The sequence below is a fragment of the Uranotaenia lowii genome, chromosome 1, assembly GCF_029784155.1.
Source record: "Uranotaenia lowii strain MFRU-FL chromosome 1, ASM2978415v1, whole genome shotgun sequence".
NCBI lineage: Eukaryota > Metazoa > Arthropoda > Insecta > Diptera > Culicidae > Uranotaenia > Uranotaenia lowii.
This window is the reverse complement of record NC_073691.1, coordinates 189,298,220-189,311,679: the sequence shown is the minus strand read 5'-3', so window position 1 is coordinate 189,311,679 and position 13,460 is coordinate 189,298,220. Positions and strand designations below refer to the sequence as shown.

Below are 13,460 nucleotides of genomic sequence, written 5' to 3'. Positions count from 1 at the left end.
AATCGCTTTAGCTCTACACCACAACAGCTCCACTGGAAACTTCGCAGTGTTTTCTGACTCGGCAAGTGTATTGCTTGCTATGGAAAACCCACGAAATCGGCACCCCTGGATACAACATATTCAAAAAAACATGTGCAAATAACTTCACGTTTTGTTGGATTCTCGGACATTCTGGAATCCATGGCAACACCGAAGCAGACAAATTGGCAGCCATTGGACGCAACGAAGACCAATACGAAGTAGGGATACCGAAGGAAGATCTTTATCACTGGGTGAAATCAAAAGTTCGGGATTCATGGATGACCGAATGGAGGTCTAATAGGAACCTGAATTTGGCCAAAATTAAAGGTGATCCCAGAAAATGGAACGACAGGGAGAACAGTAGAGAGCAGGTGTTGTTATCAAGACTTCGGGTGGGGCACACCAGAAGCACTCATCGCCATTATATATCAGGTGGATCAGCAAGGATATGCGACGTATGCCAAGTAAGACTCACGGTAGAACATATAATTATCCAATGTCCCGAGTTTCAAGGACTCAGAGACACCTACCATATTGATACATCTTTAAGAAATGCCCTATCAAACGATCCTGTTGAAGAAGAAAAAATTTTATGTTTCCTGAAAGAGAGTTATTTGTTTACTGAATTTTAAAATACTGTCATCATTTTTCGAAGAGACGAACCAACAAAAGTTGAAGATCTCTATAATAAAGACAAAAAAAAATCATTGCTGATTGCTTATTGCAAACATTTTATTCAATGAAAATCTTTACATGTTGCCCGGTAGCAAAGTTTTGGAAGATTGAATTTAGCTAAAAATTCGAGAAAATTCATTTTATAAGACTTGTAAACTGATGCACAAGCAATATGGTTGAAAAATAGGCAACGAACATTTCGTAAATTAATTTTGCTTAAATTTTGACAAAGTTTAAAGTTTAACGTCCTTCATTTTTCCAGAAAACCAGAAAATGGGATGGATTCTCCGCATGCTCTCGAACAGTTTTTTTTAAATCTCATTGCAAGACATGCCTTTAGAGTTTAGAATGCAAAAGAAAATGTCATCCTACATGTATCTGTTACTGATAACACTCCACGTAGTTGATCCAAATAATATGACCAGAATTGTTACCACCTTTTCAAGCATCCAGTCGACCATTTAATTACCCTACTAAGAAAATCACTCAAGCAACCATCTAGCAATTACCAAACCAACATTGTTCCATTTTACTAATACTTGGCACTCAAACTCACCTCAACGCGCCAAATGGAACGCCAAGCACCAATGAGGGGCCATACACAAGAGCAACGTCTTCCAAGAAAAGAAAACGCGCTCGGGGGTAAAACAGAACATCGCTAACAGCAACCAATCACAGCCCGAAACATTACCCAATCATAAGAGAGCTTGTTTTCAGTCCGGCTGGGTGTTTTCACCACACACCACAAAATTGTCAAAAGAGGCAAAGTGAGAGAGTGTGTGGAAAGAGAAAAAAGAGCAGCACTCCAAGCGAAGGCATCGTTAATAATATCGGAAGTGTTGACCGTAGACTTTTCCAAGAAGTGGTGAAAAAGTTCACCCCACAAGAAAAGAGGGAAAATACTCATAGAGGTGAATTTCCCCCTTTCAGCTGTCTTTCTTCTTCCTCCTGCTGCTTCACAGAGGGTGAACCCACTTGTTGTTGTTCGGCGGCCACGTGTTTACATGCGCGTGTTGTTGCTGTTGCTCGTTTGCTGTCGCTACTATGGCGATGGAAATTATTTTCGATCCCTGGCTGCGCTCTGGTGCGGAAAATGAGGGAAAATTTTCATCATTTCCACTTGGCAATCGGTTAAGTGCGGTCGTGTTTTTCCTAATAGCTGGTGGTTTCGCGGGAACTTGTGCAAGTGAGTGAGCTGTGTGCCGGAATTTGGCTCGGATTGGATTCGGAATATCTAGTTGGGTTTAAGTGTTGTGGTTTTTCGGGAGATTGTGGGATTAAGTGAAAATGAGTTTAACGGCTGCAGGTTCGTCACCGGGATCGACCCCTTCCGGTACCACGAAATCCATGGCTTCGACTCCGTTTTCGATAAACGATATTCTGACGAGATCCCGGGTGCTCGGTAACGGTGACAGTGATCGACGCAGCTCGATAGAATCCTCCGGCAATGAGGAGGACTTCAACAATTCATCGGAACTCTCACGGTTGCAAAAGTGTTACAAGGCAGGGTCCCTGGATCATAACGATTTCTACGGGAAACTCAACATCGCTGCGTACTATCATGGAAACAACAACAACCACAATGGCTTCAATCTGTCCAATTTGCATCCGCATCTAAGGCGAGGTTCGTTAGAATGTTTTATGGTTCCTGCCGGCGGCGACCGTTCCGGATCCAGTCCTTCTTCCAGATGTCCAGCTGGCACCGGCACGGATTACGAGGAAGAACGTCGCTATGAACAGCACATCTCCAACAGCTATCACAAACCACAGCAAAGGAGCGTCGTCGGAGGAGGCCGAAGCGAAAGTCCCCTTGATATGCGACGATCCGCCGAAAACGGAATGGATTCAGGTAACGTAGCAACCGCGCTTAGCCGTTCATATAAACAATTAGCCTAATGGGTGTCCCCGCGTTCTCGATGGCGCGCGATTAATGGTTTCTTTTGAAAAACATCCTGAAGAAAAGATGCTTTTAGTTGAACCGAAGTACGGTAGCTTAGTCGATAATGGAAGAAACTGTTAAACTAATGCGAGTGGTTGTCTTTGTTTATCGAGTGACTGAAACTTCACCGGAAGGATGTTTCTCTGTAGCCGTGAATAATTTCGGGGACACGTGACATAATAGACTACATAAAAACGGTTCGAAGTTTGTGCAAAGTAATGATTGTTGTTCTCCATTGTGTGGATTTAGTGAAAGGCTTTCGATTGCGGCGGCGATAATTTGCTACGGTACCTGTCCCGGAATAGTGTCCCATTTTTTTTTTTGCGGGAACCGGATATCGCCCTATTCTTTTAGAGATATGGAGTCACTTGTTCTAACTTTTTGGCATACAATGCAATGGTTTAGAGTGAGAATTCCAGATTTTTCTATTTACTTTAAAAAACTAGCCAAAACCGTTCCAATTTCCAGTCGAAAAACTAGGCAATTTCCGGGCAAATTTAAACAAAATTCTAACATAATTTTAAAAAATTGTAAAGAGAAATATAATGGGAAGACACATTTTTCGGAAGGGTAGAGCAGCATAATATCTCAAGCTTTTATACATTCTTTTATTTCTATTTGGATTAAAATAACTCTGAAAAATAGCTTTTCGACCCAATTCGGGATGAATCATCCATCCCAAAGAATGGAAATCCCCCATAAAACAGCGTTTGAACCTAATAGTCATCTTAACCTGCTTGATCATTATTTTTAAAAAAATACCGAAGCTGTCTTCTCACCTTGCACTCCAATTTCATTTAATTTTAGTTGTTCCCTCGAAACGCTCCATGATTCGATCTTATCACAAGCTGTTCATCAAACATTCTCCTTATTTGATAAAGCATTTAGGCTGTTCTCGTCACTCCGTTTCAAGCCATCCTCTACTCGCTAAACTTGTTATCTATACATTCAGGCTTTCATCTCAACTTGCTTGAATTCTTAACATAGTCTTTGAATCCCCAAACGCGAAAACTTCGGATTTCAGCTGCATTGGCAATAGCGCACAGGCTGTCCTCTCAACGCACCCTTCATTTTCAAGTCGTCCTCTCGACTCGCTTAAAATTTGCTCTGGCGGACCTTCCAGCTCGCCTTCTTGTTTTAAGCTATCCTCTCAACTCACTTAAATTTGTAATCTAAACGATCAGGCTGTCCTCTCAACTTACCTTTCAGTTTCAAGCTGTCCTCTCAACTCGCTTAAAAATCGCGTCAATATGCATTGGTGGTCCTCTCAACCCGCCATCCAATTCCAAACAGTCTTCTTAATTTGCTTAAAATTGTAATCAAAACGCCAGGCTGTCTTCTCAACTCACCTTTCAATTTCAGGCTGTCCTCCAACGCGCTTGAAACTTGCACCAATATGTTCAGGCTGTCCTCTCAACTCGCTTGAAATTGTGATCAACGGTCTCAATCTGTCCTCACGTTTCTTTTAATTGACGTTAGCGTTAGCGTTTCGACATAATTGACGATGATTTGTTGAATTGACAAATATTGTACTGATAGAAGCTTCCTATTTTAATGAATGAAGATTAATTAATAAATGTAACACACATGTTTTAAGCAGACACGAAGGCCATAAGGATGGTAAATTATCGTTAACAAAAAAAGAATACATGTTATTGAAAACAAACCAATGTCTTAGTATTTTTATTAAATTTCGCACAATTTTTGATTATGTACAAATTTTCCTGTATTCTGGTATTCTGCGATCTGGTTTTTAAATATGAAGGAGTTATTTATTGCGTTGAAGATCCCTCCTATTGTGGCTCCTTCAACCTTCAAACCTCAAAGTTATGTTTAGACTAAGGTTTAAAGACATTTTGTCAGCATGAATCCGAGCCGGACAAATTCAGGCTATTTTATCCTTGAACCTGACAAAATTCGGGCATTTTCTTTTAAAATTATTGACCAAATTCGGGAAAATTTGGTCACAACCCGAAACACACTCAACTATAACCCAGAAATAAATCGTTTTGGACGCATGAATAAGATAATAAATATAAACTTTTTTTTTGTTCTACTTGCAAACAAGATGAATAAATTCGGGCAAAATCCGGGTCTTTTTCCAAATTTTGTATCAAATATCCGGGCAAACCTGGATAAAACCAGGAAATCTGGCAAGCTAAGTTTTGACTCAAGACAATCTAGAACAGTGGTTTTCAAAGTGGTCCGCCCCCTTATGGGCGTTGAGAGCTTATAAGGGGGCGGTGAGCTCAACTTTCTAATTTAGGGGGTGTTGAAAGAGCTCATGGGGCGGTAGGGTAATTTTAAATATTCACTTTTTACCAATTACGGAACAACTTAGAATTGGAATAACAACGAGTACGTTCAATACCCAACAATAAAACGACTTTGAAGAACTCTGAAAACCAATTTATAGCCAGGTTAAGGACAAATATCTTTAAAGTCACAAAGTTGTAAAGCAAGTTTTTTCCTCTGTACAGCCCGGTTTACAGTTCAAGTGAAATGAACGTGAAAAATCTTGTTTTGTCAATAACTCAAAAACGAGACACAAACAGCATATGTGACATGGTGGAGTTGATGGGGAATGGTTAAAAGATTAAATCCAAGCCGGACTCGCCTATAGAAACTTTCTGCAACTGGTTCTAATTCGATCCCCCCGGTTTTCACCGCGGGTATTTCATCATGGCAAGGGAATCGGATTAAAAATAGTTCTATAAGGTTTAAAGGAACGAGCCTAGCTGGCATTTCATTTCACCATTCCTCATCGATTTCACCACGTCACAAAATCTCGTTTCGTCGCTATGTTGAGTTATTGATGAAATGAGATTTTTCACGTTCATTTTCACGAGACGTGTAATGGGCCTTAGGACACAATCACAGACTTTTTTTTCTAATTGTGACAGATTTCGTATTCTGGTTTTGTAAGTTTATTTTGGGTTGTACTAAAAAGCAAAAATTTTGGATAGCAATGCTTGAAAATCTTCAAAATGTAGGTATTGCTAAATAATGACTTATAAAACTTTCGAATTGAATCAGAATAAAAGGCAAATTTAATAAGAAATGGGTTCTGTGTACAAAAAATTAGATATGCGATTTGTTATTGGATAATTGTTTTTTTTTTACTTTTTAGTATTTGTATTGGAAAGTACCTATATATTTGTTTAATTTCAGTCTTGAAGTTTGATTTTGAATAGATTTTGAGTTTTTCTTGCTACAATTGATGGTCATGCGTTGACATTTCGGTCTTCTTCAGTCAATTATTATACTTTTTATATGTGCTTCATTAAACGTTTCAGATCAAAATACCACTACGGCTAGGCCAACTATGTGATGAAAATCTAATCTAATTTTCCTAGCTATGAACACGTTCAAGAGAAAATGTTTGCTTGTCCTCTCTGCAAAAATGAAACCTTTCTACGTTTTTTTTTCAATTGGAAAACCAGAAGGGTAGCCCAGTAGTTTAACCATTCTGCAGGGACCCGAGCTTCATTCAACACATTCGAAAGAAAGAAAATGATCCTGGTTTGGAGCTTAAGAAACAGTCGAAAGAACCTGAAGTGAATTCGCTTTAATTATATTTAAATTCAGAATTTTTGAATTTTCTTTCCGGTTATAAAAACTCATCTAACCTACATAATTTTCCTCTGCATTTTTTATGTCATTTACTAGCGTCCTCTACAGAACCATGAGTAATTTAATCTCAATCTAGATTGGAAAGTACCTATAGATATATTTTTTTTTAGTCTTGAAGTCCCGGATAAAACCAGAAAATCTTGAATGCTTACTTTAGAGTTGAACCCCTCAAGCAAATTCCATGAACAGCGAGTTCTTTTTCCACTCCAAAAATAACTTTTATGATAGTTCAATCCCCCCATGAAGATTTTTTCACATAAAATTACGAAAAATTACTTAACCTTGACAGTGTTTAAAATTAAGTGTTAGCAAGCAAGTCAGAAATTTGACTCGCCTCCGGCGAAATTTTATCTACCATCACCCTTGGCTTGAGACATTTCATCAACACATTTAAAATCCTTTTAAATGTTTTTTTTGTTCAAGTTCAAAATACTACAGTGGAATTTTGCAATCAACCCTTCAATTGAAAATGAAGAAAAAATGTAAACTAAGATACCTAAATAATTAATAAAAATTAATACCATTTTCCAAACAAATACAAATCGTTAATTTTTGACGTGATCTGGCATTGTTGTTTTAATTAAGATTTTTTTTTAAATCTGTGTTTCCGAAATATTTGTTCCAAATTGGAATTAAAAAAAATTGTAAATGACTTACCGGAAATAGCATTAATTCGAAACTTTCATGAAGATTTGTTTTAAATTTTTTTTTTTTATTTTATCAGTAGGATTTTAAATTTTTTGAGATCGAGTGATAATCATGATATAGGAAATTGTGTTAGAAATCAATTTCGACATTTATTTTGTATTTTTGGTATTGTTATTATTTTTGCCAAAATTTGAGTTTCGAAAACCCATTGACGGATCCTTTGCACGGGCCTGGCCCAATCCATCTCCACTGATGTTCCCGAATCTCGATTTCTAGTGCCTTTTGATGACACCGGCAATGTATTTTCACGTTTGAGACCGTTGCCAAGCCACCAAGCGCGGATGATGTTACACAGGAAGTAATTCACCAAAACTTGAAGTTTCGTACCCGTAAAACTAAATATACAGATTCGAAGTTTGAGTTGAAGATTCGGATTTTCGTTTGTAGAGATGTTCCGGAAACTCGCAAACGCAAATTGGGCCTTTCTAATCCTAGTCTCGATGTCTTTCTTGGTTCCACCATCAGGTGTTATCTGGCTACCAAGATACTGGAAGCACTCCACTTTCTCAACTGGTTGCCCAGCTACTACGAAATTGGAAGGATTCACTGTGTTGATTTCCATCGCCTTGGTCTTTCCGACTTTGACTCTGAGACCTGCTGTCTTGGAGCTTTCGGTGTGGTCGTCGAGATTGCTCTGCATATCCGGTTGGGTTTGGGCGAGTAAAACAAGGTCAAGGTCGTTCAGTTGCTCCATTGTTGAAGGATCGATCCAGTCAAGATCTCATCCATAGCTATGCGGAAGAGTAGCGGTCACAAGATACATCCTTGTCTCACTCCAGCAGTTGCCGGGATTGGATCAGATAAGACACCGTCGTTCAGGACCTTGCTAGAAAATGCCTCGTACTGTGCTTCGATGAAATGGATAAATGCATTTCCGAGATCAACGAACACCAACAGAAGAGAGTCCTGGATTTCGTTGATTTGTTCCAGTATGATTTGTAGCGTTGTGATGTGGTCCACACATGATCGTCCGGATTAGAATCCAACCTGTTACTTTGGAGTTGTACAGATCAAAGTTATGCCACGCCAGTTACCGCAGTCGGTCAGGTCTTTAAGAAGATACCCTGCACCTAGTCGGCCGGGAATGTTGCAGTATCCCAGATATCGGCAAAAGGACGGTGCAAGTTTTGTGCTGACAAGGCAGGTTCAGCTTTGAGCATCTCAGCAGGAATGCGATCGATTTCAGGTGCATTGTTTATTTCAGCCAGCGAGGGCGCTTCCGAGTTGACGCCATTAATGCGACCTTTTTTTGACGATCGCTATTTGTGACTCGGAAGAATTGTTCAAAATGCTCAGTCCAACGTTTGATCTGTTCCACCTGGCAACAGCTGATCTGCTCGGTTTTTTAGCGGCGACCCGTTACATGCCTGCTCAATTCCTAAATACTTTTGCCTTTCTCCGATCGTCGACCATTCTCCAAGTTTTATCCGACATCCATTCACTTCTTCTTCCACAAATTTTACCAAGAGTACCATGGCTCGTGGTAACACAGGCGTTGTTAATTCCACACCACTGTTCATTGACTGTTCCGTCTGTTGGCAGTTCCGAGGCTCGGGATTTAAGCTGTTCTACGTATGCCATTTCCACCTCTGGGTTCTCCAGCTCCGATTCACCGATCACCATGTTGTTGTTGCGGCGCCAATCTTTGCGTTGATGTCGCCCAAATGGATTTGAATGTCACCTTTCGGAATGTTGTCTACCATGCTGCTCAGTTGACTGTAGAACTGCTCTTTTTCCTGCAAATCTGCTACGTTAGTTGGCGCATAACACTGGACCATTGACGGTTTCTAACCCAAGATCTGAATCTGGCCACGATTATCCTTTCATTTATCGGTTCCCATCTTAAGAGGGAAGCATGGGCCTGCGTTCATAATAGAAAACCAACTCCTCGTTCCCGAGTAGCATATTCTCCCCGTATGCTAGAGTAAAGTAGGACTTGCCCGGACTGTGTCTTGTGTTCTCCAGTGTTAGGCCAACGGACTTCGCTCAGCCTGAAATTTCAAGCATGAGGCGGCTAGCTTCTCTAGCAAGTTGAGCCAGCTTACCTGGCTGGGCAAGGCTCAAAACATTCTAAGTTCCAACTCAGTTATTTCTTATCTCAGTTTCTGTAACATTGTTAGATTGTTAGCCTAATGTATCTTGCCTCGAAGGGACTGGTATCTTGTACTTAGCTGGCAAGAAGAAATACATGGCACTGTTGGAAGTCAATTTTTAACGTGTTTTTTGATGATAGCATTTGAAATTTTATACACTTTTGCGAACTTGTACTCTTTGCTTTTATGAAAAACTCCAGAAATAATCTAATGAAGAGTCCTGTATAAGCATAGAAGCATTTTTGAAGAGTAGTTTTATACCGTTCTGTTTCGATTATGCTTTTCAACAACGAATATTCTACGAACATTGGACCTGGATCTGAAACTAAATTCATGTTTCCATCATGGATAACAGCAGGATTCAAAACATTAGTGTTTTGATTTTTTTTTCTCTCTCTCTCTTGCAGACAGCGACTCTCCAACGCCCTACAGTCAGCTGTCGATGCACGGTTCGCACACCGATGACCTGCCCGCATCCGGTGGCCGCAAGAAACGATCCCGGGCGGCCTTCAGTCATGCCCAGGTCTTTGAGCTGGAGCGTCGCTTTGCCCAGCAGCGGTACCTTTCGGGCCCGGAACGGTCCGAACTGGCCAAAAACCTTCGGCTCACGGAAACGCAGGTAAAAATCTGGTTCCAAAATCGACGCTACAAAACCAAACGGAAGCAGATTCAGCAACACGAAGCCGCCCTTTTGAATGCGACAAAACGAGTTCCTGTTCAGGTTTTGGTCAGGGAAGATGGAAGCTACGGCCCTGCGGCAGCGGCTGTTTTGGCCGGACAACCGCACTACGCTTCCGGGTTGGATCCAGCACTGTTGAACGTCTATCGGCATCAGGTAAAATTGGGTTAAATCTTAAAAAATTAACAAAAACCCATAACGGTTTTCCCTTTTTTCCAATTTACAGATCCAAATGGCCTACGGAATGCCGGTCCCCCCGATGCCGTTTTCCTACTTCTACCCGTCGAAGCTCCATGCCGGAAGCATTCCGGTGATTGCGGCTGCTGCAACTGCAACGCAGCAGCCAGGCTCCAAACAGCCGCTCAACTTCTCCCGCTCCCGGTCTCCACCGGCTCCGGTCGGTGCCTGTGCATTGGATTCCTCTTCCGAGCATGGACAGGAACCACGCCTGGGCACACCTCCGGGGCAACGCCTCAGGAATTGTTCCCGCAGCGAGGACGAAGAGATGGTTTACGAGAAGAATCGATCGGTAAGAGCGTCTCGAGGGGGCGAGTCACGTTCCCACAGTCGTTCCGAAGATTGCGAAATGGTTTCGGTGGGGGAGGAGGAGAACGAAAATGTGGAAATCGATTGAATTCTCGTTGCTTTTCCGTGGCTTAGAAGAGAAAGAAAATAATCAAAAGAACCGTTCAAAAGTACTTTTAAGTGTTTAAGAGTGTAGTTTTAGTTGAAAACTGTAAATAGTCCTAATAGTTTTTAAGACCACTCAAATGGAATCAAACATGGCAATAAACGTGAACATTTCAATCTATCAATTGTTTGGAAAGTAGGTTTTCTCTGATTCCAAGACAATCCGAAAAAAAAATTATGACAGGAAAAATAATCACATTGGAGGTAAGTTTAAGTTTTTCGCTATCACTCTCACCCAAGTATCAATTTAGGTTCTATTCAAACAACAAAATTTTCTATAATTGTTATAAGGTCCATAATGAGTTAATCAGATTTTTTTGACATTAACCCTTTACTGTAACATTTAAAACATTAAAAGGGAGAAATTATTTTGACCCAATCATAAGCTTGTATAGGTTCAATAAGTTATATTTGATTCATTACATACGATTAACATGTGTTTCAATATTTCCCGGGAATGAGGCTGTCAAATTTCTCGATTCCCGGGAACGGAAAATGGAAAATATTTGACTCAGAAGTTGACTTATTACAAAATTAGTGCTTTTGAAACGGGAGGCTCCCATCCAGCAAACATAAGATCGTATCTGAAATGATAACTAAGGTCGTTTAAAATGGTGTTGCGAATCCTGATTCCAACTGCATAGTGGAAAGATCGTATAAAATGTCGTCTGAAGTCAGTTCTCTTTGCAACCGCAGTGTATCCAGATGGCTAACACACAGATGGGAATTTCGTAATATTGACCAATGAGAGAACTGGAAAATATTGTCGCTGGCAACGATTTGTAGGCTATGAGAGCAAAACTTGCATTCTTCCGATAGATACGAATAAGGTGTCGGATATCTCCCAATTGGTTTGATTGACGTCGCTTTAAGCGGGCCATAGACTAAACTACATTTGTGCAAATGCGATGAAATTCTGTCACTGTGAATACGATTTGCATCGTGCATGGCACTGTTTGAATGATCGCGCAAACGGTTTGAGTGAAATCGGTCGAGGTTGAAATAATTTGTACAAACGACCCTCTGTGGCATGGTGTATGGTGCTGATTGTACAAAATTCAGGCCATTTACTCCGCCCCAGCCGGGGTGGTGGTGGGTTTATGTTGTTGCTGTTGCTGTTATCGCCAGCAATCGTTTGCGTTCGCGCGAAATTTGTTTGTATCGTGTGTGGGCAAGCATATAATCAAATAATCGTCGTGGAATCATCGAATTTGCACACGCCATTTGTGTAGTCTATAGTCCGCTTTAGAAAGGAATGATATTTATGTATGTATATTGCCTCCACTTTGGTAGGTAAATACTTTTTTTTCAACTTTCAAACGATAATAATATAATGTATATGGAACGTATATCAAAACAGCATAAGAATAAAGCTACAAATATGTTTGCTGGACACACAAAATTTATAGAAAAAACGACAAAACTCATACTACGCAGCCCGTGGCGAAGAGGATAGCTTTCCAGTCTTCTTAGCCAATGGTCATGAGACCAAATCCCTTTTATTCAAACCGTTTGCGCGGTCATTCAAGCAGTGCCATACACCATGAAAATTGTAATCAAAGTGCTAGAATTTCATCAAATTTCATCGCATTTGCCCGAATGTGGTGTATTCTATAGCCCGCTTAACAGGAAAAGCATATATTTGGAAGGTTGCTGCTAGAAATGTTTTCGGATTGTTCCGGCTCTGGTGAACAAAGACAGAGCGACATTTTTGTAAAACCATCAACGGATCACATGTTGATCCTAATGATAAAATAATGAATTAAAACTAGTTTAATCTACGATGTTCTCGAAACCAATAAAATTTTTCTCCGGAAAGTAGCCCTTGAAACGTCAAAATCGAAGTACTCTGCGAAGCAGTTGAAAGTTATCAAAATTACAATTAGAGCGCCTCTGGCTCCGTAGTTATTCAGCCGGATGGGAATATAGAGCTGTAGATTTTGGTTCCTTAATCCTCGGGGTCGCACACTGAGAGGAATAGCCTCCAGCAGTATGAGAGAGTCAATCCTCGACGCAAAAAGATCCGCTTCGTCTAAAGCACGTGCAGCGTTACGACAAATTTGGAACGTGTCTATATCAATAAGGCGGCAAAGGTTTTCGTAACTGGGTAAACGAAACGAATCTAACCAGTTCAAGTGTCGCAGGGCATACCGTATGAAACGCCGCTGGATAGCCTCTATTCGTTCAGCTCCGTTCTGGTAAAATGGGCACCAAACTGCAGATGCATATTCAAACATTGAGCGAACTATGCTGCAATACAGACTATTTAGGCAGTACACATCTTTTAACTCCTTTGTTACGCGAAATAAGAATCCAAGACATGTAGACGCTTTATCGACGATATAATTCGTGTGACTCTTAAACTGCAGCTGAAGGTCTAGGATAACGCCCAGATCGTTGATGTGGTCCATCCGGGCCACATCAACGATCTGGGCGTTATCCTAGATGGTTTCGTTTCCGAGAGTGTACTATGCGTGAAGAGGGTTCCGTTGCGAGAAAAAGAAATGACCGCACATTTGCTGTGGTTCAGAGGCAAGCAGTTGGTGTCACATCAGTGAGGAAGGTGTTGAACTGCTTTTGCAAGAGATCGATATCGTCTTGGCCATTGATGATGTGGAAAAGTTTGACGTCGTCGGCATACGCAAGTTTTGTGCCGTCCAAGAGAGTGAGGAAAAAAATAGATGACAAAAATTATCGGTCCCAAGTGGCTTCCCTGGGGCACACCTGAACAAGCGGAGAATTGTCTTGAAAAGTAATATCCAGTTTTCACTGATAACTTTCGTCCCGTTAAATAGCTTCGAAACCAGCTCATTAGGGATCCCCAGAATCCTAAGCGTTCGAGTTATTAGCAATATCGAGATTTACTTTATCGAAAGCAGCAGACAGATCAGTATAGATGGCGTCAGTATGGGACTTCATGGTGAAGCTATCTAGCACGAACGGTGTAAAAATCAGCAAATTTGTTGTCGTGGATCGTTTCGGCAAAAATCCGTGCTGATCGTTGGAAAAGTATTGCTTTGAA

At 40.8% G+C, this 13,460-nt stretch overlaps 1 protein-coding gene across 1 annotated transcript; it reads left to right on the top strand.

The window, feature by feature from the left end:
• Positions 1-1,828: 1,828 nt before the first annotated feature.
• LOC129739414 (homeobox protein bagpipe-like) lies at positions 1,829-10,486 on the top strand. The gene is made up of 3 exons (XM_055730865.1): positions 1,829-2,545; positions 9,477-9,904; positions 9,975-10,486. The coding sequence occupies exons 1-3, from the start codon at positions 1,984-1,986 to the stop codon at positions 10,380-10,382; spliced, it is 1,398 nt and encodes a 465-aa protein (XP_055586840.1). The 5' UTR covers positions 1,829-1,983; the 3' UTR covers positions 10,383-10,486.
• The last annotated feature ends 2,974 nt before the right edge of the window (positions 10,487-13,460 follow it).